This window comes from Echeneis naucrates, chromosome 6, assembly GCF_900963305.1.
Source record: "Echeneis naucrates chromosome 6, fEcheNa1.1, whole genome shotgun sequence".
Lineage (NCBI taxonomy): Eukaryota > Metazoa > Chordata > Actinopteri > Carangiformes > Echeneidae > Echeneis > Echeneis naucrates.
The window spans coordinates 24,828,214-24,854,495 of NC_042516.1; the positions used below are offsets into that span (position 1 = coordinate 24,828,214).

At 46.6% G+C, this 26,282-nt stretch overlaps 2 protein-coding genes across 3 annotated transcripts; both read left to right on the forward strand.

Annotated features, from left to right (window-relative positions):
- The first annotated feature begins 1,764 nt into the window (after window positions 1-1,764).
- On the forward strand, window positions 1,765-5,346 carry tmem79b (transmembrane protein 79b). The gene is made up of 5 exons (XM_029503811.1): window positions 1,765-1,878; window positions 2,412-2,899; window positions 3,031-3,225; window positions 4,375-4,603; window positions 4,740-5,346. Exons 2-5 carry the CDS (start codon window positions 2,431-2,433, stop codon window positions 4,942-4,944), a joined length of 1,098 nt encoding a protein of 365 aa, XP_029359671.1. The 5' UTR covers window positions 1,765-1,878; window positions 2,412-2,430; the 3' UTR covers window positions 4,945-5,346.
- A 663-nt stretch (window positions 5,347-6,009) lies between these two features.
- gon4lb (gon-4 like b) lies at window positions 6,010-24,820 on the forward strand. Of its 2 annotated transcripts, XM_029503810.1 has the most exons (29): window positions 6,010-6,135; window positions 6,427-6,696; window positions 6,794-6,868; window positions 6,980-7,030; window positions 7,132-7,170; window positions 7,252-7,353; window positions 7,554-7,655; window positions 13,747-13,869; window positions 14,033-14,261; window positions 14,607-14,708; window positions 15,555-15,595; window positions 16,624-16,739; window positions 17,229-17,478; window positions 17,697-17,783; window positions 17,886-18,072; window positions 18,171-18,321; window positions 18,476-18,626; window positions 19,608-19,724; window positions 20,336-21,421; window positions 21,590-21,833; window positions 21,903-22,060; window positions 22,141-22,338; window positions 22,777-22,920; window positions 23,018-23,326; window positions 23,422-23,520; window positions 23,601-23,727; window positions 23,823-24,255; window positions 24,328-24,430; window positions 24,570-24,819. In XM_029503810.1, the coding sequence occupies exons 1-29, from the start codon at window positions 6,112-6,114 to the stop codon at window positions 24,684-24,686; spliced, it is 5,235 nt and encodes a 1,744-aa protein (XP_029359670.1). In that variant the 5' UTR covers window positions 6,010-6,111; the 3' UTR covers window positions 24,687-24,819. The 2 variants fall into 2 exon arrangements, with proteins under 2 accessions (XP_029359670.1, XP_029359669.1); XM_029503809.1 differs by having other exon boundaries at window positions 21,590-22,060; window positions 24,570-24,820.
- Window positions 24,821-26,282: the final 1,462 nt, after the last annotated feature.

The window sequence follows — 26,282 nt, forward strand, 5'->3', positions numbered from 1 at the left end:
AAAGAGAAATAAATAAACACTGTCACACAACTCTTTGCTGCAGCAACATTTGAAGTAGTTACATTAGTGATACACAAACGTTTCTGTTTTTTCTGGTGTTTGTTCACCGACTTAAGTCATCAACTCTTTAACCCACATCAAAACAAAACATCTACTATATATATTTATATTATTGGCATGTAGTGTAGCACAGTGTCACAGTGGTTCTCTCTGAAGGTCCTGGTTGGGTTTCCAGCCTGGGGCCTCCAAAGACATCATGTTTGGGTTCATTGGTGACTCTAAATTGTCCGTAGGTCTTACTGTCTCTGTGATGGACTGGAGACCTGTCCAGGGTGAGCTGGGATTGGTTCCAGAACCCCCCATGACCTGGAAACAGATTGATAGGGTTGTCTCAAATTGTGTTGGCCCTTCTTTTGCTGCCAAAACAGCTCTGACCCATCGAGGTCTGGACTCCACTGGACCCCTAAAGGTGTGTTTCAGTATCTGGACCAAGATGTTAGCTGCATATCCTTTAAGTGAGATAAGGTGAGACTTTATTGATCCCTCTTATGAAATTTGCATGTTACCACAGCCCTGTACAGACAGAATAGAAACAAAATTAAAATATAATTACAAATCAAAGAAATAACACTATATAAAACAGAGAAAAACAGAAAGAACAGAGATACTATGTGCAGAAAAATATGCAGTATGCATGATGAATGACTCTACAGTGGAAATATGCGTATGATATGTAAATAATTAAATGTGTGTGTGTGTATAAAGTGCATCAGTGGTGACAAAGAATGATTTGAAGGTACACACCAGAGTTTAGATGTTGTTGTACAGTCTAACTGCTGTCTGGATGAAGGCTCCTTCCTACTGTGTGGATGTATGAATCTGACTGAAGGAACTTCTGAGAACATGGCAGTCTCATACAGAGGGCACCCTGCCCCCATCTCCACTTCCACCACAGACTCCAGACGAAATCCCAGCACAGATCAAGACCTTTTCACCAGTTTGTCAAACCTGTGCCTGTCTCTGTCAGTGCATCCCCCTCCTCAGCAGACTGCAGCATAGAAGATGAGAGATGCAACTACAGTGTCATAGAAGGTCCTTAACAGAGTCCTGGAAGTTATATTGTTCAGACATGTTTGTCCAGCACATCCTACAAATGCCTGATTGGACTGATATCTGAGGATTTTGGAGGCCAAGTCAACACCTGAAATTTGTTGTTCCTTCTGCCATGTTGCCTTTTTCAGACAACTTTCTATCAGAGCCAGCATGAACTTCATTAGTAATATGAGCAGCAGGAGCTTGTATAAGACCTCACTGGTCAGCCTTGGTTCTCCACATACATCAGTAAGCCTTGACCTTCTGTGACCCTGATGTGGGTTCACCGCTGTTCCTTCCTTGGACCTCTTCTGATGCATCTGGACCTCTACGGACCAGGAACCCCTCACAGAGCTGCAGTTCTGGAGACATTCTGATCCAGTCCTCTAACCATCATAATTGGGTCATTTTCCAACTCTCTGTAATCCTGACGCTTGTTCATTTTTTTCTGCTTCTAACATCAACTTTGAGGACAAAACGCCCTGCCACACACACGCACGCACACACATAGACACACACTCTAACAGGTATCACGATGAAAAGAAAATCAGAGTTATTGACATCACCTGTCAGTGTTATGCCTGATCGGTGTATATTTGTCATGTCTGTGCTCTCTTCAGGGCTTTCCGGCAGACGTTTCCTTTAAGAGAACTTCACCTGACGTGAGCACACCTGAACTTCCGGAGTGTTTCACAACAATAACAACAGAAGAGGAAAAGGCGGAAAACGTCGAGTCAATCAGACTCTAATACTGAATCTATAAACTCTGGATTAGTTAACTTTAAGGTCAGTGTGATGTCTGTCCCCTTTAGTGTCTGTGTTAGCATGTTAGCGCGGAGCTTACTGTTGATCAGTTCGATCGACAGGTTTTCTATCATCGTGATTACCGACATTCATGAGGTCATTCATAATCACGGAGGTGATGGCATCTAAGCCTGCTACTTGTCTACAGACCATTTGATTTGAGTTTACTTTGATTCTGTTCTGGAACACGTCACAGCCGCCATGCTAAAGTCCGAATGACGTCAGAGGTGCAGGGTGGAGCTAGGTTTAATTGCGGACATAAAATCGCACAAACTGATCAGCAACGTCAATTTGATCTTTTCGTATCGATCATTAAATCATGTCAAGAAGTTCTGAGGTCCTAAGTTCAAAGGTCACATGCTATACTGGCTGTTCACTCACTGGAAGCTACAGTGCTCTTCCTGAATCGGGTCCCTCCTGCAGATCTCTCATATTTATGTAAAGTCTACCACTAAATACTGTGTTTATTCACCACTGACCAACATCTGTCCTCTGTCCCTTCTGACAAATCGCAGACCCTGATCAGGTGACCACATGGAGGACAGTGGAATCATAACAAGAAGCCTGACGGAGGAGGAGGAGGTGGAGGTGATGAAGATGGCAGCCACTATGGAGTCCAGCACTCTGCCGTGGTTGGGAGAAAGACAGACAGGTGGACAGACGAGTAAAGGTGACAGGATGACAATGAGGTCAAGTGAGGCAGCCAACTGGACAGAGAGTGAGAAACAGCTGATGGTGGAGGAGATGAAAAAGGGAGCGGCAAGTGAGGATGAGGGGGTGGAGATGAGGACACAGCTGGAAGAGAACCACCTGCCAGAGAAAGCAGCTCAGGTGTTCAGTCCAGCATTGACAGCGTTTCCCTCCCCCTCTTCACCCAGACAAAGCAAGGTATTTTGGGAAATGAAGTCAGAGAAAAGTCCTTTCCTGGGTCCTCAAGCTCCTCAGGATTACAACCAACATGGCTATCGGTATGAGTGGACTGAAAACGTGCCTCCTGCCAGATGTAAATATACCTCTCCTTCCCTTCTACCTGCTTTTATACGTCAGTGTTTAGTCAATGTTTCTCTTAGGTGGGTGGGGGAAATACAATTTCTCTCTTGGGGGTGGACTTTAACCTCTCTCTTACTTTCTCAGGTGGGTGTGGTTGTCCGAGTAGGGACATCTTGAAAATGAGTGTGTCCCTGGTGACATCAGCAATCTTCTTCCCCTTCCTGGTGTGGGGGGGTTATGTTTTCCTCCCCTTTGATGCCCCCATGTTAGATGGTGCCCCCATCAGGCTCATCTACACTGTGCGCTCCTCTGTGTTTGCTGCCATCCCTGTTATCCTTGGTGAGTACAACAATCGCCTGCCTTGTGCCGCTGCCTCCCCTGTGTCTGACATGACAGGTTCTTGTCCGTGTTTGGTGTTCAGGATGTCTTCACTCTGGCTTCAGAGTCATCTGGATCAGTTTTCACTCAGGACTTTAGTTCCATCACTTCATGAAGTGTTAGTTTTAGCTGAGACATGAAAACTCAAAATTGTCGTCATTCTGCGCTTTATCTAAATATTGTCTGTCTGTTTAGGAGGAAATGTCCAGTTGGTGACCTCAGCATATCCTGAGGTCACTGGCGGATCACTTAGCGCCACGTTCAAAAAATGGTGCTCTGCAGCTCTTTGGTCATTTTCCATTGATGATAAAATTCAGCTGAAAATGTCTGTAGGTTCTCATCAACTGGACTCTACTTCAACCAGAAATTTGCTTTGACAGAAACTGGTTCAGTCCAAAGACAAAAGTCCTCACTCAGAAAAAAAACCTGGTGTTTGAATCTAATGCAGTGAGGGAAGAGCAGATCTTGAGCATCAAACCAACCTGAGGGCTCAACACAGAACCTCAACTCATCAAGTGTAGATTCAGCAGTTTCCCTTCATCTAAAAGACAAGTGACATGCTCTTTAAGAACAACAATGTCCACATGTTTGCTTGAGTGAAGGGGGCATCTATATCACCTCCAAGGAGACTAACCCATCCACACTTGGTCTCATGTGACTCCAACAATAGACATTGGCCCCTGACCAAGTTACCGTAAGTACCACAAGCACTAACAAAGCTAAAAACAGTTTCCCAAAAGTCGAACATCATCAAACAGAATAAACTTTACTGACTCATCAGTTCAGTTTTTGTCTGACGTATACATCTGAGTGTTTTGTGACTGTCAGGTTCATGAATTACAAACTGGTTCAGATGTGAATCAACTGGTCCACAGGGGCCTAACCCTCTTCAGTGGTCTTGACTTTGAGCACAACTCTACATGTACCATGTCTGGGCTTAAACTTGAGTTTTCAGAAACAGCTCAGGTCCTGGCACTGGTTCAGAATTGGGGTCAGGGACTGTGAGAAGGCCACCTCAACCAGGAGAACATGCTCAGGTCAAACCAGGTCAAGACCAGGATTAGGCAGATCTAGCAACCCACATGTCTATCTCACCTGTCCTTCTCTCAGGCTGGCTGGTCCTGGGTGTCAATCGTTTCCGGTTAGGTGTGTCTCGGCCATTATTTGATGAGAAGATGGGGGCGGAGCATCACAAGGTCACAGTCCACCACCGCTTTGTTCATGACACCACCTCCCTTTTCCTAATCTACTTCCTGCAGCTGGTCATCATATCAATGTATCTGAATCAGGAACATCTGAAGCTGGTCCCCCTGCTAACAGTCATCTTTGCTTTAGGACGGTGAGACAACTAAATTAGGGAATCAAATCTATGATGTTTCACGTTTGGTTTGAGGTGAAGGTGCATTTGTTTTGTGCTACCAGACAGATGATCAGTTTATCAGGTTTTTATTGAAGGTGTGTTTGTGCGTGTACAGGCTGGTTTACTGGGTGGCTGCAGCTTTTGGCAGCAGCATTCGTGGCTTCGGTTTTGGCCTTTCCTTCCTGCCGAATCTGGTGATGATGGTTGCCAACATTTACTTTATCTTCACTGTGGAGGCATCAGGCTCCATCTTCAGCCTACCCCTGCTATCTGAGGAGGTACTGCCTCCACCTGCTGGCAGACAGAGATTCTGGGGATGAAAGCTGATCAGTAATCAGTAGCCCACTTGTGTGCAGAACATTATTTTACTCTTTTATGTAGTGAAGCCAAAAAACAACAACAACAACAAAACAGGTTCCACTATCCCTGTTAGATTTGGTAAACCAGATTTCCTTAGTGATCTTGATTGGTCACCATGGTAACTTTGATAGCAAATATTGAAAATTCACTGCTCTGGTTTTGTTTGGCTATTTTATTTATTATTTTTTGGGGAGCATTTTTAAAAGTTGTTGCTCTACTTCCTGTTTAATTCACATTTCCTGTTCAGACTGTGGCTTAATTTTTTCATTGTTTTTCCTAATATCTGTTTTTTGATCATTAAATATTTGTATCTATGCAACATTTTATAGCTTCACATTTCACAATAAAAGTATGAAATGAGATCACTTCCTGTGTTTCTCTTAACTGAGATTTATTTACATAGATATGCAATACCTCGCTTTAAGCCATCTATGTACAAATGAACACATTCCATGTGCTTTCCAGTGGAAGTGTGGTGTTGCTGAATATTGATAATGTAGTAAACTAGTCATAATACTGTCTGAACTTGTTTGGATAAAAGCAGCAACCACAAATATGAATTTAAATGTAAGTTCTGGTTTCCTGCAATGGGGGGGCAGAGTGAGATGGAGAAACAGAGAGAGAGACTGAAGGACATGGGGGGGCTCTCCCAGCAGTCTAGGCCTATAGCCGCACAGTAATTAATCCTTAAATTGTTAACTGTAGTCTTATTTTCCAGGATAATATAAAAAATTATGGCCTGTAGCATTTGATTGTGGACATATCATACATATCTATTTATCTAACTTTTAGAAAAGTAGATAACTGATTGTGGAATAAATGAGCTTGATAAAATGGATGGATGAGAGAATGAACCTGAGAAGAAGAGCTGTTCAAACTGTCTGATTTTGTTTCAGTATTTCATTACATTCGTAAGATTCGTTTTATATATAATATATAAAGATTTGACACAATTGTCCAGAAGTTATTTCACCTGGGACTCTTTCATATTTGACCGTGGAAGGACTCTTCGCTTTTATTGTGAAGGATTCGGATCGGATGTGTTACCATTGTTGGCGGAACAGGGCTGACGAAGCTAACGGAGCGAGCAGAGCTAACAGAGATAGAGATAACGTCCGGGTTGAGTGATGGCCGCTGACATCAACCTCACGGTGAGTTTTCTGATATTTGATGGTTCTGATTCTATTAATCAGTCTTTCCGAACCACGGACACACACAGAGCGGAATAACTACTGTGCCTGCTCAGTGGCCCAGGCCGCATTAACCTGGCTAACGTTAGCTGCTAGCTAAAGGAGGCTCAATGTTAAACAAACTTCTGTGAAGACATGAATCTATTGCTGTTTTATGGGGGGTTAACTCCACAGCCGCTCGTCCTAACCGGGCTCAGTTAATCTGAGTCAGCTGGTGGTGAAGTATTGATTATCCTCCTCACTGCGTTCCAGTGGACTGACAGACAACATCCAGCAGAAGAAAATTGTCCCGTGCGGTTTAAATATCAGAAGATAGACGGACAGACGCTCAGACAGACCGGATGTTCACCCGTGACACAGGATTCTTCGGTCTCCGTTGGAGGGGTGATAATGGTGGATGATATGGTTGCCATGGAGACAAAAGACTCAAGTGAGGATGAACTTGGACGACTAGACGTTGATCTGGACAGGAAGTCTAAACAACACAACCTGACAACCAGCAATGTGCGCACAATCCTGCATGTGAGCATACACACACACGCACGCCAAGTGTATTAACGCAGAACACAGTACATGTGTGTCCACACTAACCCTGACCTGACTTTGTGTCCTGCGTCAGGAGGTTATTACCCATGAGCACGTTGTGGCCATGATGAAAGCTGCCATCAGAGACACTCAGGACCTGCCCATGTTTGTGAGTCTTCATGTTTATTTGTCCTGGATTCAGGTCTGCTGTCAGATCCCTGTCTGACTCCCCCTCTGTCTGCCAGTCTGTTTGTTTTAATATCTTTGTTTTTTCCATCAGGAGCCTAAGATGACTCGGTCCCGACTAAAACAGGCTGTCCAGCAGGGACAGGTGAACTCCACCTCCCATAATTCTCTATGAAATTTTGTGGCAATAAAAAAGCCTGCTTAGCAACTATCTCTACATGTCTGTATATGTTTTTCTGGTTACAGCCAATCAACTGGAGTCTGTCAGCAGTGAATACAGTGAAGGTAAAATCTGCCTGTCTCTCTCTACCGTTCTCTCTGTCTCTCTGCCATAACTCTCTAACTGGCTGTCTGTCTCCCTCACAGCCTCCTCAGTTTGTGGACATCGATCTTGAGGATGATGAAGACTCATCAGATGAAGAGTATTGTCCAGATGAGGAGGAGGAGGAGGAAGACACAGCGGAGGAGGTGGGTGACCCTCAGGTCTTCCTCAGGTGTTCTTCAGTCTTCTTCAATGTTTCTTAATATTTCTCATGTATTCCTTCTCCCTTGAATTTAGTTTGATTCTTTTCAGATGTGTCAGTTGCAAAAAATAGCAGAATTTCAATTGATTCAAGGTATTCAAGGTGTGTGTGTCTTTGTGTTTTTTTTTTTCTGTGTGTGTACAGACCTTTCTTAGTGATGCTGACAGTTTGGCTTCACCACTGAGGATCCATCATAACTCTCGGTCCAGACTACCAGCAGACCAGTGGACTGATGGTCCACTACAGGTAAGATAACCTTAGATCCCTCTAGGTGCAACTAGACCACTCCCATATTAAGGCCTGTCTCAAACTTAAATATGGTGGAATTGGACTGTTAAACCTCAGATAGAGAGTCTACATCAAATCAGATTTATTTGTATACCGCCAAATCATAGCAAAGTTACATCAAGGCACTTTACATATAGAGCAGGTCTAGACCAAACTCTATAAAATTAGAGAGAGAGAGAGAGAGAGACACACACACACACACACACACACACACACACACACACTTTGGGAAAAGAGTAGCTGGTCCTCCTGCACCGAGCAGATCTCCCTGAACTGGTTCAGGTCCTGCATCTCTCTGTAATATTTAAAATCAACCATCACTCTGGCTTTAACCATCCTGCTGAACAGGAGGACCAGGTCAGTGTCCACATTGTCCTCCATCTTCCTCTTCCTGGAGACGTAGATAGCCAGTTTAGCCTGTCCCAGGATGAAGTTTATCATCTGGCTCCTGTGTTTGGTGGCCCTCCTGTATCTGAAGCCCAGGATGAAGGTCTGGAGGGAGAACACCTCTCCTCCTTTCCTGAGTAGTGTGTCCAGCTGGGAGAACAGGGGGCCGAGCCGAGGACACTGGGAGAAACAGTGGAAGACCGTTTCTAAGGCACCACAGAAGGGGCACTTGTTGGAGGTTGACGGGTCAAGGATGGAGATGAAGGCGTTCTCTAGGATCCTGTGGAGGAGTCTCCATTGGAGGTCGGCCACCTTTTTGGTGAGTGGAGGTTTGTAGAGGCTCCTCCACTCAGGCCGGACCTCCTCACCGAGGCCCAGGTGAGCTCTCCAGGGGGAGTCGGCTCTCTGCAGCTTCTTTTTGTTTAGACACTCCACCATCAGCGCTGACAGGATTTTACCATCAGCCTCACCCAGGTTCACTTCCAACCGGCTACTTGAACTTTGACCCCCAGCAGACCATCCAGGGCGGGCAATAATGGGGGGGAAGGGGTCTTCAGGACATGGTGTGGTCACGCCAGCGCTGTGGTCCGTTAGCAGGAGAAGCTCATGTGGAGTCAGAGAGCCCCTCCAGTGTTCCAGCAGCCTGCCCAGGATCCGCTCCGGCCTCCGTCCCAAAGCGGCTGCCAGGCATGCTGCGTCCCTCAGCTGTGGCCCGGTGAGGGTGATCATGTCACCCAGAGTTAAAATCCCTGCGCTGCTGAACACCTGGCTGACTGCTGCTTCTGCCCAGCTGGGGGGGGCAGGCATCCTCCGTGGACCAGCGGCTCCTTTAGCAGCCAGAACAGGGAGGTGTGCCGAGCTGTCCGGGTCTGCAGCAGCCTCCAGACGGTGAACAGTCCTCTGTAAAACTCAGGCAGGGTGTGAATCCTCACCGTCTTAAAATCCATTAAAAACACGGAGTCCTTCAGTCCTGGGCCCCCGACACGCTGCAGGACCAACTGAGCCAGGGGCCTCCACACCAAGTCCTTCGGCCCGTACAGCAGTCTCTGTGTGAACTGGAGCCTGAAGGCAGCACACCTGCTGGCCAGGTGTACCAGCCCCTGCCCCACCTCCTCCTTGGGGAGGAACAGGAGTGCTTGTGGGAGCCAGTGCAGCTTGTCCCAAAAGAAGTTCACCAGTGCTGCTTGGATCCTGGAGAGCAGGTTCGGGGGGGTCGACGCAGGCCAGCTTATGCCACAAAGAGGACACCAGATTGTTAACCACTAGTGTCCTTCCTCTGTACGACATGCCGGGCAGGAGCCACCCCCACCGCCTAAGTCTGCCCTGTGTGGGCTCCAAGGCTCTGTCCCAGTTCTTTTTTAAAAACAGTTCATCACCTAAAAACACCCCCAGGTACTTTAACCCTCCCGTCCTCCAACACAGCCCCCCTGGTAAAACTAGCTCATTTAGAGATTTTTTTTTTCCTGCCACAGCTTCGCTCTTTTTCCAGTTCACTCTGGCTGAAGACAGTTTGTTAAAAAGGGCCACGTTCTCCTCTAAAACACAAATGTCCTTCTGTGTATTTAAAACCACGATCAGGTCGTCAGCGTACGCCGAAAGCTTAACTGCTGCGGGACATCCAGGGAAGGCCACTCCCCCCAGCCCCCCCCTCAGCCTGTGTAGCAGGGGCTCTGTGGCCAGGGAGTACAGCATCCCTGACAGAGGACACCCCTGCCTCACCCCCCTTTGGACTGAGAAAGGTGCAGCCAGACCACCGTAGATTTTCAGTATGCTGGCAGCGTCACGGTACAGCACCTGGATCCCGGCTATGAAACCTGGGCCGAACCCAAAAGCACCGAGCGTCTGCCACAGGTACTGGTGTTCGACCCGGTCAAAAGCCTTCTCCTGGTCTATGGAAATAAGACCAGTGTCCACAGGCTCTCCTGGAACACCTCCAGCATGTCTGGTCCCAGCACAGACAAGAAGGCCTTATAGAAGTCCACTGGGAGACCGTCGATTCCAGGAGCTTTCTGCTGGCGAGGCTCATGAGGGCTGCGTTCAGCTCCTCTACAGTCAGCGGGGCCTCCAGCATGGTGTTGGATGCTGCTGTCACCTGTGGCTCCTTCTGGTACAGCTCCTGGTAGAACTGTGTGGCGAACCTCCTGATCTCCCGAGCCTCCTCCACTGGGGAACCGTTGTCGGAGCGCAGGGAGTGGATGATCTTCCTCTGGCCGTTCCTGCTCTCCAGGCCGAAGAACTGTGACGGGGTGTCCATCAGGGAGGCGTTCCTGAAGCGTGACCGGACCAGAGCTCCCTGTGCTGTTACACCCAGCAGGTTGGCTAAAGCAGCCTTTTTACTTCTTAGGGCTTCAACACACCCTTGGTCTCCTGTACAGCCCAGTAACGTCTGTACCTCGGTCTCCAGGTCCTGAAGGGATCTGATGATGTGCTTGGTGACGTTGTGAGTATACTGTTGACAGAACTGTTTAGTCAGAGTCTTTCCCCACTCCCACCACTGCTGCACTGAGGAGAACGTGACCTTCCTCTCTCTGTGTGAGGACTATAAAACCCTAAAAGCTTCTCTAAAAGAGCCGTCTGATAACAGAGCTGTGTTAAAATGCCAGTAGGCGCTGAGGGTCTTTACGTTCTGGATATAAAAACAGTGAACCAGAGAGTGATCAGACAGGCCGACAGGAACAATGTGACAGCTTTAAAAAATACTAAAATGGTGCTTAAAACAGTAAAAGCGGTCCAACCTGGCCAGAGAGACAGAGTTGTCTTTAAAATGAGTCCAGGTGAACTGTTTGTCCCTCATGTTAAAACCTCTCCACACATCCTTCAGCTCGTGGGTTTCCATCAGGCGTTTGAGCTGAGCAGAGGAAGCAGGATGAGGCTCCAGGTGATTCCTGTCTGACCTGTCGTCTTCAGTGCAGTTAAAATCACCCCCCAGGAATAAATATTCATCAGCACAGTCACTCAAGGTTTTACATAAAACATCTAAAAACTCCATCCTCTCTGTGCTTAAAACCGGAGCATAAATACAGATAAAAGCCATTTTTACATTTTCGTACAAAGCCATGACTTTTAAAATGTGTCCTGATAAAATATGCTCTACCTCCACGGAGCGAGGACTAAAAGTTCTGGAGAGCAGGACCCCCACCCCGGCACTGTTGGATCTCTTGTGGCTCAGGTCAACTCCTCCTCCAGCTTCACTGCCCTCTGACCTTTGGTCTCCATTAAAAAAGTCTTTACCCTCTCAAATGAATAGACTGTGTATTTTTCCTTTTGGGAAGCAGTCAGGTCGCTGTCCTTCTCCTCATCGTAGGGAGTCAGCAGGATTTTTCTAGTTTTAAAATCCGTTCCATCATCTTTGCTCCCCTGTTTTTTCCTTTTTCCAGTTTTCAGAGAGAGGCCTGAGTCCTCAGCGCCGTCCTCCATTAAAATATCAGGAATGTTGCAGATCGCCTGACAGTCCTCCTCTTTCCCTCCACTCTCCTCCAACAATCCAGACACATTTTCCTCCATCACCTCCATCACCTCCTGGCCTTTCCCTGTCTGTCCATTAACATTTTCTGCTATTGATGTTACCTAAACAGGTGAGTCCGACTCACCTGTTCCCTCCTCTGTCTCCCTGTCTCCGGCCGCATCCACCGGCGGACCCTGATTCAGGCCGCCCTCTCCAGCCATCGGAGGCTCTGGCCCCGGAGCACCGGTCCCCCCTGTCGGTAATTCAGAGGCCGGACTGCCAGCCGCAGCCAGCGGGCCCGAAACCGGACCGCCAGCCCGCGCAGCAGCCGGCGGACCGGAGCCCGGACCGCCAGCCGGTACCCTGGCCTCGGGGCAGGCCCGCACCAGGTGTCCCTCTGCCCCACATCCAAAACATTTCATGGCATCAGATGTAACAAACACCATGTATCCGAACCCGTCCACCCTGAAGGTCAGGGTCAGGTTCAGGGGGGACTCCGTGTCCTTCAGAACCATGTGGACCTGTCTCCTGTGACAGACCACATGCTGCAGCTTCGGGGACTTACAGCCCAGCGGCACCATTATAATGGGCCCGACCATCCGCCCGTACCGGGACAGGGTTTTGGCCAGGTCTTCGTTTTTGATGAAGGGGGGAAATGTTATTAATAATTACCCTCTAGGTGGGGGTCTCCAGCGGCTGCACCGGAGTAAACGCTCCCCCCACCGTGATTCCCTTCTCCACCACCTGCTCCACCTTCCGAACCTCATCTAGGAACAGGACTACGGCTCCCTTTCATTCTGGAGGCTGACTTGACGCTGTCATAGCCGACCTCCCCCCCCACAGCCAGGGCCACCTCCTCCACGGTGTGCGGACAGCCGGGCACCTTAACGCTGTGCTTCTGTGACAGCCAGGAGAACTCGGCGGCGTTCCCCGCCATGCTGCAGGGATGCCACCGGCCGGAAAACTCCCCACAAAACACACAAAGACACCAAACAAATAAACACAAACACTAAGCAAACAACTTAGACCCACTTACACTTTAACAAAATTCAAAAATACAAGCTAGTATAACTATAAGTATAGTTTTAAGTTTTAAGTTAAATTCGCTCTGACCAGAGAGAGAGAGAGAGATTTTAACTATATATAACTATATATATATATATGTATATATATGTGTGTGTATATATATGTATATATATGTGTATATATATATATATATATATATATATATTCCGATATATACCGTATTTTCCGCACTATAAGGCGCACCTAAGAGCCTTCAATTTTTTCAAAAGCTGACCATGCGCCTTATAATCCGGTGCGCCTTATATATGGATCAATATTGATATTGATCCATATATATATCTGCCAGTGGATCGTAAATGCCTGGCCTGATATATCAGTCTCAACTGTGGTCCGAGCTTTCAGGAAGGCAGGAATTGTCACTGAACTGCCAGACAACAACAGCGACACTGACTCGATGAATGACTTTGATGAGACGGAGCCGGGCGTGTTGGATGCCGCATTCGCCCAGCTGTTCAATTCGGACACTGAAGAAGAAGAATTCGAGGGATTGGTAGATGAGGAATGAACTGATAAAGTGAGCTTTACGTGTTTCTTTTGTATGCTTACAGTTGAACAAGGTTGGTCATATTGTGAATATGGACATTAACGCATAACGTAACGTAACGTAACCCCAGCCTCTACTGTAGCGCCTTATAATGCAGTGCGCCTTATAGTGCGGAAAATACGGTATATATACGGTATGTTTATATATATATTTATATAAACAAAAGAAAGGAATATCACTTTGTCTCAAAGTTTTCTTTTTTTTTTTTTATTTGTTCTTTCCAGCCCCAAATTTAATCTAATTCAGGCACTTGGTCTGTTCTTTATCAGTCACAATGATCAAACCAGAACTTGTCAGAACTATGTCTACAATAGCAAAAGCCATTAATGCAGGGTGCCTATCAATCCATGGTGACGGCTACTTCCTGGTGCCGGTAGAGTGTAAAGGGCATTGGCATCAGAATCTGTTTATACCCTAACCTTCATTAGATGTGTGCTCCAATGCTGAGAGGGAAACTTGAATTGGAGTAACACTTGGTAAAGGAGTGGGAGAAGGGAGGGGTCGGTTTGGGATTGATACCTGAACTTGGAACCCACCATATGCACTGAACTCAACTCTGACTCCAACTGGTTGACCTCTTTATTTAGAGACCTCCCGGACCTCTGAGTGAACATGTGATGACTGCCCCCTCAGCTGACTCTTCCTTTCTAGAGAGACTCAATGCTGTGGAGGAGGAGTTAGACTATAGCCCCACCTACACCTTTGACCAGGTATCTCAGTCTGTTTTTCTGTACATGTCTGACTGCCTTCAAATGTCTCTGTCTACATGTCTGTCTCTCTCTGTACCTGTCACTTACTGTACCTGTCAGATTCCGCTCTTCTGCCTGAACTTGTCTGATTCCACCTGTGTCTCTGTACATATGTGTCTTTCAGTCTCTGGACAGAAAACCTGCTGCTGATAATGATGTTGATGAAGAGGGTTGTCTTGCATATCGCACACGCTCCAAACTTCGTCTGGTTAATGTTCCTCTGGGTCAGCTGGAGGCGGAGCTTCTGGCCCCTGATATCACAGCTGACATGTATGACCTGACTGCCAAAAAGTGGGAAGAGGACCGTCATTGGGTGAAGTGGCTTCAGGGGCTCATGGCCCCTGACAACGAAGGTCAGATGTTAGACTGGCATTGATAATGTCAGAGAAAAAGTCTGCCTCGTTTCACCTACCTGTTATCAAACATTTTCACTTCCTGCTGACTCAGCACTGAAAAAAGACCACTTCCATACACTTATGAAACCTGGTAACCTTTCCTAGTGGAAAGGATTGCAAAGTTCCTTCAGACCTGGGTCATATGAGTCTGTGGTAGTCTCAGGTATTTATTAGCTCCAGCTTCAGGCAGCAGTGATGTAAACATGATCCCCAGCAAGGGTGAAAGGTACAGATACAACAGGAGCTTCAGGAAGTGCCGTTCGGTTTGTTTTGTTTACATCTCTGAATATTGATTTTTGCCAGAGGAGGCGGAGGATGACGATGACCCCGAATACAACTTTCTGGATGACATGGATGAACCTGACGTAGAAGACTACAGGACCGACCGGGCTGTGCAGATCACCAGTAGGTGTCACCTCTGTACACGCTCGTAATCCACTACTTAGAATATCTGTGGTACAATTCCTGGCTCTTCCAGCCCATGTGTGGAAAAGTGCTTTCGCAAGTTAATGAACCTTTAATTGCCCTGATGGTTGTTCCACTAGTTTTTATGTATGTGTGATGGAAACTCTGTACAAGTATTCGTACTAGAGGTACAACATGAACACTGCACGAGTTCTAGTACACATCACTCCATGACCAAATAAACTGCTTTGAGTTCATGAGTATGAAAAGGTCTGATTCGGTGTGGACCATCTTCTGTGTCAAAGGCCAAACAACCGTACATCACTGTATTATTTAGATTTTTTTGTCCCTGTTGCGTTCCTGTAGAATCACTATTACAAATTAGTCCTCACTCCTTTCGAAGCACCAAGGTATACGAATAAACTGCTCTTGGACATCTCAAGATCCAGTTTGATAAACTAAGGCAATGGAGCCTTCTTGGTTGTTGCCCCCAATTATTGTAATAGCCTGCCTTATCCAGTAAGAAACCTTAGCTCAACTCAAAACGCTGCTGAAAACTATTAATATGCATTGGCTTGATGCACTGCTTGAGTTTTTTTTTGTGTTAATGTGTGTGGGGGTGGTTCCATGTTTGCCGATTGCTCAATCATGTTTTAAGGATGGTGAATTAAATTTATTGTGTCACAATTTTTTTTTTTTAAATGTTAAATTTAAATGTAAAAATGTAAAACAAAAGTGATTTACCTGGTTACAGGGAACTGCTTTAATTGGACTGAAAACCAGGCTTAAACCTGGTGTTACCATGGCGATGGCTTCACATCCTCAGTGTGAACTCTTCTCTTTCAGAGAGGGAGGTGAACGAGCTATTGGAGGAGCTGTTTGTCACAGTGAGTTTGGCCGACTGTGTCACGCAATCTTCACATCTTCTAGTCTTTGTTGTTTACTATCTGTTTGTGTATGTGATTAACAGACAGTTAATGTATCAGCAGCAGGGGCTCTGTATGCTTCTATAATAACTGAGTCAGGACTTGACTTTACATTGGCTGCTTTCAGACTTGGTGAGGGGTCAGAGTGTGGAGCTGTGGTACAGCAGGAGACCCGAGGCCTGAATCACAAAGCTGGATTTACATGTCCGGGATCTCATTTCGTTATATGACTTCACTTAATCAGACATCCATGATCCTGATAAATGGTGTGTTGAAGATTGTTATCAATTTGTCAATTGAGCTCCAGTATTTCCATCTAGATCGGTGTATGTTCACATAAAAGGGGCAGGGTTTACTGCACCCATCCAATTAGACCATGGAGAAGACACAAACAGCTGCATATTTCACAACTATAATATTAAGAAAACATTAAGATTATAAATCAATAATTCAAGCTTAAAGTTAGACAGCTGCAAAGAATGCTGGGGAACATTTGCCAACCCTGTCGATATGTAAATTACCGGAATTATAACATTAAATCTCACCATCGGAGATTTACTATGTGTCTTATAAATTTATGTTTCTGACTTTTTTGATCGTTTGTTTGGCAGTTTTAACCTCAGAGGGCCAAAGAGGACTTGGGTTTTTCCTGGCCCAGATCGTTTCTGTCTCATATCAGTGGACGTTTTGGGATTGGACAGGCCATTTGGTTGGCGCTGATTGGTCAGTGGGCAGTCTCGTATACCTGTCAATCTCTTCTCCTGAATTTAACCTGCTCCCAGGCAGGTTAGTAGTTCTTTGTAAGTTGAAATGACAACGTACCCTGATAAAAAGTAAACCACCCTTGTGAGACTGAAAACCCAGGGTTAACATTGAGGCTAGCTCGAAAAACTGAAATCCAGCTTCATGGTACAGGCCCCTGGTGTCTAAAGTCAGATTCCAGAGACCTTCACTAATCCATTAAACTTCTTGACATGGTCATTCTGCAGCTGCAGGAGGAGGACGAGGTGGAGCAGGAGGAGGGACGAGAGGAAGAGGAGGAGCGAGAAGAAGATTGGGCCCCATCGCAGACTGGACCCAAATTTAATGTCCCCCAGGCGTTATGGTAAAATCCTGCTGTGTGTTCATTGTCTCCTGATTCCTCATGGGAGATCAGGCAGCAATAAGGCAGTCAGATGCTAATGTCTTCACCACACTGGAGACATATACACTCGCACATTCACACACGAGACAAATGTAAACATTGGACGACAGTGCAGGTGCATCAAATGTGGACAGAGCAGGGTCAGTCCTCCTGATGGGACGGAGCAGCAGAGAGGTGCTGTGACTGTTTGGGTTGGGAGGAAGAGAATTGGCCTCAGCTGCTGTTTCTTCTAGCAGAAACATGTAATATGTAAAACATATAGCATGAATCCTCCTGGGGCCCACATCCATTTATCGCCATGTTGGCATAAATTCTTTCTATTCTCATATATTAATGTACATTGAAAATTAGAAAATGTATAGTCCTTGACTTATCTCAATTATCTATTCTTTACACACCCCTTAAGGTGGGGGTGCATGTTCAATGTGTTCTCTTTTTTACTGTCTGTAGCTTTGCGGCACCGTTAGCCAGCATGCTAACTGAGAGACGGCAGACAGTAAGAAAACAATACGAAGCCTTGCAACAGAGGAGAGCCCTGCAGGACTCAACAAATCAGCATCGAGATGACATCAACAGGAACACCACAACCAGCACACATTCCAACAGTACCACACCTGTCTTAGTGCTGCCATGCCACATGGGCCATGCCTTCCACCTAGACCTCAAACAGAAGCTGCAGCTGCAGCAGCAGATACAGCAGGTGTGTCAATCACCCCCACCTACAGAAAGGCCAGCCTCAGATACAACAGAAAATATCTTACTTTCTTAAATGGACGTAACTTAATTTCATTGTATACTTGAACATATGAGTTGTCGCTCTCCCTTTACTAACCGAGCTGGACTGATCACTGTGTTTAGGGTTAATCTGACCCTGACTGACAAGTGACTCTCTCTCTCTCTCTCTCTCTCTCTCTCTAGCACGTGCAGCTGCTGATTCAGGTTCACTTGCTGAGTAGACGTGTTGATGCCCTGAACCACGAAGCTTGCATCACTAAACATTACCTGGTCAGTTAGTAAACACAAATGTCATTTTGGCATTGAGTACACAACACAAACACCATCTCTTTAGTAAGTGAACAACCCCCTCCCTTACATTCACACACACAGGAGGAGTTGCAGCAGTTCTCAAGCCGACAGGAGCAGATGTTTCAGCGCAGCAGTTTCAGAGTGTGTAATCTCCAGGGAGCACTGGATCTCCTGCAGGAGGTGACACAGAGGGAGGAGCCTCGTCCTGCTCCTCCTGCTCCTGCTGCAACCAGACGCTTGCTCCCTCAGATGACTCCTGCTACAAACAGTAAGGGGAAGAACACACAGACTTGACCTTGGTTGTTTTTTTTTTGTTTGTTTGTTTTTTTTAACCCAAATATTCCCTCACTTTCTCACTGTGTGTAGGCCACGCTTTTCCTCTTCTCCCTGCCGACCTAGCCTGGCTGTTCGCTACTCGACCTGTCTTCCTCTACCCAGAACTACTTCCTGTCTGCAGCCTGGATCCCACCTTGCACAGTCAAAACCCCAGAAGCATTTACACTGCAGGAGAAGATGGGTACATTTACTTTTCTGCACAGTAAACACAATGTAAAGACTTAGTATGAGGAAACACACTGTCGTTGTAGAAACACAGAATTTGAGTCACACCTCAAGTACATACACAAGTTGATGGTCCAGACTGATAGAGTTCCCATGATGCCTCTGTACAGGCTGATTGTTCTCGGGCAGAAGCACTTTGAAGGGGCCGTACAGTCGGATCAGCTGATAAGCTCATACCTGTTGTGTAAGAATCGATGGAACATCAAGAAACACATCAGAGAGATGAGCAGCCCAAGAGCAGCACCAAACAACGTCATCAAGGTGACATACCGAATACTGAATTTTAAATGCTTATCCTAACGTATGAAGCTCTGAATGATTGAACTCATCAGATCTCAGAGAGCTCGGAGTTCCTGATTGTCCCAGGAGGTCACTTTGCTCTCTGGATGGAGGTTTAGTTCTGGCTCTTGAGTTGCCAAGAGCAAATCAAGAGGCAGATCTTTGAGCTATCAGGCTCCTCTTCTGTGGAACCAACTCCCAGTATCGGTTGGTGGGGGCACTCTGTGGCAGCTTTAAACCTTCCTTTATTACAAAGACAACAGTTATCAATTTAAAGTTTAATTACTGTTTTTCTTTATGCTGCTATAGGCCTAGACTGCTGCGGGACGTAACTGAGAATCTTTCTCCCTTCTCTCTCACCCATGCATGTACAATACAACATTACAGTTGTCTGAATAACTGCTGCTGCAATAGTTACCATATTATTTAACACTAGTAATAATTTTCAATTGTCACTTCTGCTAAAAAAACTAATTTTGACTGCTAATATTTGCAAATGTACATTTAGTGGTACCAGGCTTCAATATTCATCAATATTTACATTAGTATGTTTTTGGTTAAATTTTTTATTGTATTCTCTCTCGTCCTGCTCTTGTTCTATCTCTATCCCAATGAACACTTTTACTCTCTTGTTCCCCCACCTTCCTTTTCTCTCTCTCTCATCCTAACCATTCAATGCAGATTCCCGAGTCTGGTTCTGTCTGAGGTTTCTGTCTCAGGTGTTTTTCCCTTCACTGTCGCTGGGTCTCTTTAAATAATTCCAAAAAGATTTTGAACTGGACCAGCTCTGTGTGGAGTGCCTTGTTGTTACCTCTTTGATAATATAGAGCTGTATAAATAAATTTGGATTGACATGTATTGTAAAGTGAATGTAATCGTGTGCTCTGTCAGACAGATGTCTAGTGCAGGAGGGACAGGTACGAGTCGGACAATGAAGTAAAACTCTTGTTATGCTCTTTCCAGATGTTCCTGACACAGCGAGTTGTCCCCCACCTGCCACTTGCCTGCAGCAGAGTTCAGCCAGGAGACCAACGCCCCGCAGTGGAGAAAAATGTCCTCAACATGCCCAACTGGCTAAAGGTCAGACAGAATAAACAAGATCTGCATTCAGGTCTAGCTTGAAATCTGGAAGTCTCTACAAGTCTTTTGGGCTGCAGCTTTATTTTACATATGTAAAGCAACTATAAACTTTACCCTAAACCTGACACCTAAACAAGAACATTAACACTAAGCAGGTATTTTATTCTATTGAGTTACTGATAATTTTAAACCATTTTACTGTTAGTTGTTAAGTTTATTGTTCTGGCTAAGTGATATCATTGTTCACTGGCATCACATAATTAGATCATCTGGTACCAAAGGTTTCTAATCATAGAGGCTGAAGTCAACTATTTTAAAAACAAGGTGTCAGTGACTGTTGCTGGTAACCATAGCAACTGTAGCAACTGTAAGCATATTTACACAACAAATCCAATTGTTTTTTTTGTTTTTTTTTAATAGAGAGAGAGACAAAAAATAAACATTTTCAATAACTAACCAACAAAGAAGACTAACTTAACTATCACGAGTTATATTGTCAGGAGACCTACTCTGTGAAGGTCATGTCAAGAATATTGTTACTAGTAACTAGCAGGTGTTGTACCCACAGGTTGTTGATTGTGACTCTGGCTCTCTAATGCTCTCATCTGTAGAACAGTCAACAGATCATCCAGAAAACCCAACTGGACTCCAAATGTTATCCCCCGACTCTTCCCTTAGGCTGCACCCTCAGACTCCACCCCTATTGGCTCAACAAGACGTCCCGCCCACCCCCTCCCCACCACAGACGTCTCTTCACCCTAGCTCACAATGCATCTCTGCTGCCCCTTGCCAAAGCCCCGGATGACAGACAGGTAGACAAACCAGCAAATGGACAAGCGGACATGCAGCCAATTACCTGCCTGTCTCTGCCTCCCCCCAGTGTCCCTCTGCGATCTGACTCTCCCACTGCTCATGCAGTCCTGCCGCTGGCTCCGCCTCCTGCCGTTAGAGCTGTTGCACTGGCTGCTGCTCACCCAGTCCCTGCCCAGTCTGTGTGTAATGACATGACCTGGCGCTGCCCCCGTTTTAGCCCCCACACCCAGCAAAACACCCCACTCCCTGTTGTCCTCCCCTTTGCATCCCCCTTCCCCTCTCCCTCAGCTGCTGTCATGCAGCCAGGCTTCTTTCTCCTCCAGATGAATTTGCCTGCTGACATCTCCCAGCATGCTCCAAGGAATCCGCTCTATGGGCCAATCAGAGAAGCACAAGAGGAGGTACGACTGCAGGAGGAAAGGCAGGTGAAGGAGGAAAGTGCAGCTCCAATGCTGAGCCCACCGTTGAAGCAGAGGGGGCGGGGCTGGGTGGGGCCTGGAGGCGAGGAACAGGTGAACCAGGAAAAGGTGGACCAAACCAATATGTGTCTACTTAGTTTAAATGGAGGAGAAACCACAGGTGGAGATGATGACGATGGGAGGAAGGGAGGAGGTGCAGAAGGTGATGGGAGGGGGGAGGCCGGTGGGGGACAAGACGAGGATAAAGGAAGAGAGGCCGGGCAGCGGGGTGAGGAGGAGGGACAGAGGCAGGAAGGAGGAGGAGAGAAGGAGGAGGATGGAGAGAAGGATAAGGATGAGGATCAGGACCGACCGGGTGAAGAGGAAGACGAGGAGGATTTTGATGACCTCACACAGGATGAAGATGAGGAGGAAGTGATGTCATCAGCATCGGAGGAGTCAGTACTGTCTGTTCCAGAGTTACAGGTAAGCATGATGTCTTCATCAGTCCAGGTTAGTTGATGCTGTCAGCATCAACTGGTTATTTGCTGTTAAGCACCTGACATCTGACCTCTGATCCCAGAAGCAGTCTTTGAACCTACTGACCTTCCAAGAGACCAAGAAGCTGCTGACATTTGATCTCTTACCTTTCAGGAGACCATGAAGCAGCTGACGTGGTTGGCGGCTGAGCGTCGGCTCTGCGCAGACGCGGACTCAGAGGAGGATCACTCTCCAACCTCTCCTGGCTCACAGGAGGAGGAGGAGGAGGAGGAAGAGGAGGGGCCTAAAGGGGAAGAGTCAGAAGAGGGGAGGAGCAGTAAGACAGGAGGTGATGACCAGACACCATCAGGAGAGGGCGCGCCCAGAGGAGTAGGGCAGTGTCCTGGACGAGGTCGAGGTGAGAAGGTTCTCTGTGTCTTGTCTCTTAAGTCTCCAGGCATGCTTCTTGAGCTCTTTGGTGTCATAGGTCGGAGCCGACCTCTTCGGGGTTTAAGGCGCAGTCGTCAGGAGAGGCGCAGCAAAGATGCTACCAAGCTGCTGCTGCTGTTCGACGAGAACCTTTTGGACAATGACCCGCACCGAGAGAGCAAAGACGTGGCCTTCGCTCAGAGCTACCTGAGCAGGGTGAGAGGACTGTGTTGCACTGCCTGGACGAGGAGGTGGGGGTTTTGAGCCTCGTTAACCCAGTCTTACTATGTCTCCAGGTGCGTGAGGCACTGCAGGATGTACCTGGGCAGGTGGAGCAGTTTGTGTCTCTGCTCAATGAGTTTGAACAGGTGGGAGAAGGGCAGGAAGTGGTGTCGCTCTTCAGGAAGCTGCGATGCATCCTTGGAGATCGAGCAGACCTCCTCCGAGACTTTGCAGCATTCCTACATCCGGAGCAGGCCCTGCAGTGTGGACTGGTAATGTCAGGTGGACCCTGTCTGTGATTCAATTCATCAGTTCTTAAAATATGGAGAGGGATCTTTGTGTATTTCCTCAGGGTGGTCATTTTGTGTATTGAGTGTCTGGTTTCTACAAACACATACAAACAAACAAGTGGTTGGTGTGTAAAATTCATTCTATGGAATTCCAGTTAGTTCAACACAACGGTTAAACAGTAGATGAGAGCTGCGGTGAGATGGGACCTGCCTCAAGTGAGAGGTGTGTGTGTGTGTGTGTGTGTGTGTGTGTGTGTGTGTGTGTGTGTGTGTGTGTGTGTGTGTGAGTGAGTGTGAGATGGTGTATACAGGTGTGCCTGATCCACACACAGAGGTAAAACACCTGTCATCTTAGTGGCCACATTATCCACCGACTGGTGAAGTATTACTAATCTGTAACTGCTAGTACTGTCTCTGCAGTGGGAGGAGCAGCAGGCATTTGAACGCAGCCGTCGTTTCTTGCGACAGTTAGAGATCAGTTTTGGAGATAATCCGTCACATTATCAGAAGATCATCAAAGCTCTGCAGACGGGTCCAGACCTGAGTCCAGCTTGCATTCATGAGGTACACCTAATCCAGACAGAATATGCTGCTGTTAAGATGATAGATAGTGATTAGCTCAACCTATGTGTTGATTGTAGGGCTTCTCTTTCATTTTCAGCTGAAAGGTCAGATGGCCACATTGTTGAAAGGCCACACCCATCTTCAAACTGAATTCTGGGTATTTTTTGATGAGCTCCGCCCCCCTCCAGCCCGACCTGGACAATTTGAAGAGGCTCAGTGGCCGGAGGAAGGAGGTTGCATGTTAGACAGTGGAGACAGTATTGGCCAGTTGGCAGGGGGTGGGGCCAGTGGTGGCTTTGAGGAAGTGACACTCCCAGAACTTGAAGAGGAAGACGAGGGGCATAAAATCCAACCGATGACAAGCCGACGTCAACGGAGAAAGCTGAATGTCCATATAAATTACAAGGTGTGAAAAAACCTTCAATTATGATGGATGCCATCGGTCATTGGCCAGAAATAGGTTCCAGGGCTGTCATTGGTCAGAGTATCTTTTGTTTCCAGGACTGTGATTGGTTGGACAAAGAATGGCCTTGTCTTTGCCGTGATGTAAAGATCCGCAGACACAAGAGGAAAGGATGCTCTCGATGCCATGCCAATAAGGTCTGTTTTCCATGTTTTATCAGGTGCGTGTCACTGACAGGTTAGGGTTGACTTCGCTCATCTGTTCATTTCAATTCCAGACCTCAGGGGGTGTGTCCAGAGCGATCAAGAGTCTGGATCCTCTGTATTCACAGATAAGCTCGACTTCGTGTGAACAAGTTGACAAATATCTAGACCTGAAGGGGGATGATGACAGTCCACAGCCAGGTGAGTCTTGTGACCTAGTGCTGCTTCTGGGTTCACAAAGCTGAGCTCATCCTTAAAAAAAAAAAAAAAAAAAAAAACTGGGACTACGTTCACAGATCGAAGTGCTGCGTCGTGGGAAGGCTCATTCCGTCTGACTGACGACAAGGAAGAGGAGGAAGAATTGGATGATGATGAGGACGATGAAGAGGAGGAGGAGAGGAGGAACATTGATAAAGAGCAGAGCCCAGCAGTGAAGAGGAGCAGGAGGGAGGAGGCCCTGCAGCCCTGTGTCCCCCTGCCCTCAACTTGGACCCCCTCCTCTTCTGCCCCCTGCCACTCCTCCAACTCCCCCTCCACTTCTTCATCCGTTCCCTGCTCCACTTCCACCTCCTTGTCTTGTGTTACTTCCTCCCTTCCCACTTCTACATCAGTTACCTGCTGCTCCTCCTCCTCAGCTCCTCCTCGGTCCAGTCTTCCTCTCGACCTTCCTGTCTGTGCCAAGAACATTTCTCTGACGGCAAGTGGAGAAAAGGTCATCCTGTGGACCAGGTAAGTGTGTTCTCTTGCTCTTCCTCCTCCTGCTCCTCTAGTTCCTCTCTCTTAAACCTTGTTGTTTCACAGAGAGGCAGACCGTGTCATCTTGACAACGTGTCAACAAGAAGGAGCCAATCAGGGCACGTTCCAATCCATCTCTACTCTGCTTGGCAACAAAACTCCCGCTGAGGTGATGTTTGGCACCTCACCTTTGGTGATGGCAGTTTAATTTTCTTCTGATTTCAGTCAGTTGTCCTGATAACATGAGGTTAATGGTCACTGTGACCTCACACTTTTGGCCACAAATCAATGTTTCTTTGTATTTTAAGGTTTCTCGAAGGTTTCGGGATCTGATGCGTTTGTTTCGAACGGCAGCTCGTCAAACTAGCTCTGAGGACGAAGCTCCGCCTGCAGAGCAGACAGCAGCTGATGAGGAAGAAGACTGAATTTCTCTTGAGGGGACTTTTATTGTGGAAGGTTGCGTAACAAGTTGTACATGAAAAGAATAAAAGTATTTAATATTTTTGTAAAACTTTTTTTTTTTTAATAAAACAGTTTTCATGAACTAACCCTAACCCTTCTGCCCCGTCAGTTCACATCAGCCCAGATCAGTTCTCTCTCCAGTTTCGGGATCAACGTTAAGATCTGAAACAGGAAGAACAGAAATTATTAATGAATTTGGGGGGGGGGTCAAGCTTTGGGCTATGAAAAGCTCAACCACATAAGTCAATCCACATGAGACCCATCAGCTCTTTCTCCAGAGTTGAGGTTATTGAAACGTTCACCTTGTTCTTTTAGATTCTCTTGTTTCACTCAAGGCTCTTATTGCAACAAGTCAGAGTCCAAGTGTGAGCCAGGAGATGTAACTTTAACTTCAGCTGAACTGAAACAGAGCTACGAAAAGCAGCACGACATGAGGGGGAGGGAAATCTCACCCATACTGTCCTCAGTCCTGCTCTGGTTCTGCTGGGTCACTGCAGCAGGTGGATTATCTTCCATGTAAACATCTGCGGGTGAGACAGCAAACAATTTGAGAGACGTGGCTCCTGATTCAGTTTGGAAATGCTGGAGTTGGAGAGATGACAAGACTCCACCCCACCATCACTGGGCTTCAGTTTCTGTTTCCGTCAGGAAGGTGAGTGAACCTGGTAGACCCCTTACCTGCAGCATCCTCTGACTGGCTGTAATGACAGATGTTGGAAAGAGGTGGGAGGGACTGTGAGCAGACTGTGCTGATTGTCTGATTGGAGATGGGTTGTACAACATTGTCCCAGTATGAACCAATAGTTGACAGGGCTGTCAAAAAGGAAACAGAGGTCAATCTTGGTCTGAGAAGATGAAAGAAGAGTTGTTAGACACTTTTACCCAATATGAAATGTTGAATAGAAACTGGTGCTTCATAATGCTGCTGTATTACATGAAATTGCAGCAGATGATTCAATCTAAAGGCTGCAGATTTCAGTGTCTCCAGAGGCGGAATACATGACAATAGAGCTCAATTTTGATTGGCTTAAAGGATTCACTGACACATGGCACATTCTGCTTCCCACCATTCTTCATCTGACAATAAAAACAGCCAAGCTTAATAGTGGTCATTTTGTTTTTAGAATTATTTGTCAGATAGCTCAAGTGGATGTGTGAATTATAGTGCGTGTTGGGAAATCCCACAGATGAAAGATACATTTTGAGTTGGAACACTTCTGAGAAATCTGGATAAAAATGTTCGCATGTAGGATTAGCTTGAATTATTCATAACTTGACACTAACTGAGCTGTATTTAAAGTATAACTGAACACTTGGCTTCAGGTTGATGGACTGACCATGAGTTTGCCTGCGGAGTTTCCTGAATGGACAGTTTTCTCGGAGCCGCAGCAGACAGCACCTCCTCCTCACGGAAAGAGACGCCATCGAGGCAACGCTTCTTCCTTGAGATCAAGTCCTCAAGTTATAACCTCCAACCCTCCGTCAATGTTGAGTTAACAAAAACATTGATGTGTGACAGTGAAGTCCACCCACACACTCCAGCGTATCTGAGATTTCAA

Excerpts from the sequence above, each read along its gene's own strand:
- tmem79b (XM_029503811.1), top strand. The coding sequence starts at position 2,431 with ATGGAGGACAGTGGAATCATAACAAGAAGCCTGACGGAGGAGGAGGAG. Across the intron at positions 3,226-4,374 it reads TGCCATCCCTGTTATCCTTG|GCTGGCTGGTCCTGGGTGTC; the intron begins GTGAGTACAACA and ends TCCTTCTCTCAG. Across the intron at positions 4,604-4,739 it reads GTCATCTTTGCTTTAGGACG|GCTGGTTTACTGGGTGGCTG; the intron begins GTGAGACAACTA and ends GTGCGTGTACAG.
- gon4lb (XM_029503809.1), top strand. The coding sequence starts at position 6,112 with ATGGCCGCTGACATCAACCTCACG. Across the intron at positions 18,627-19,607 it reads CACCAAACAACGTCATCAAG|ATGTTCCTGACACAGCGAGT; the intron begins GTGACATACCGA and ends TGCTCTTTCCAG. Across the intron at positions 23,728-23,822 it reads TGATGACAGTCCACAGCCAG|ATCGAAGTGCTGCGTCGTGG; the intron begins GTGAGTCTTGTG and ends CTACGTTCACAG.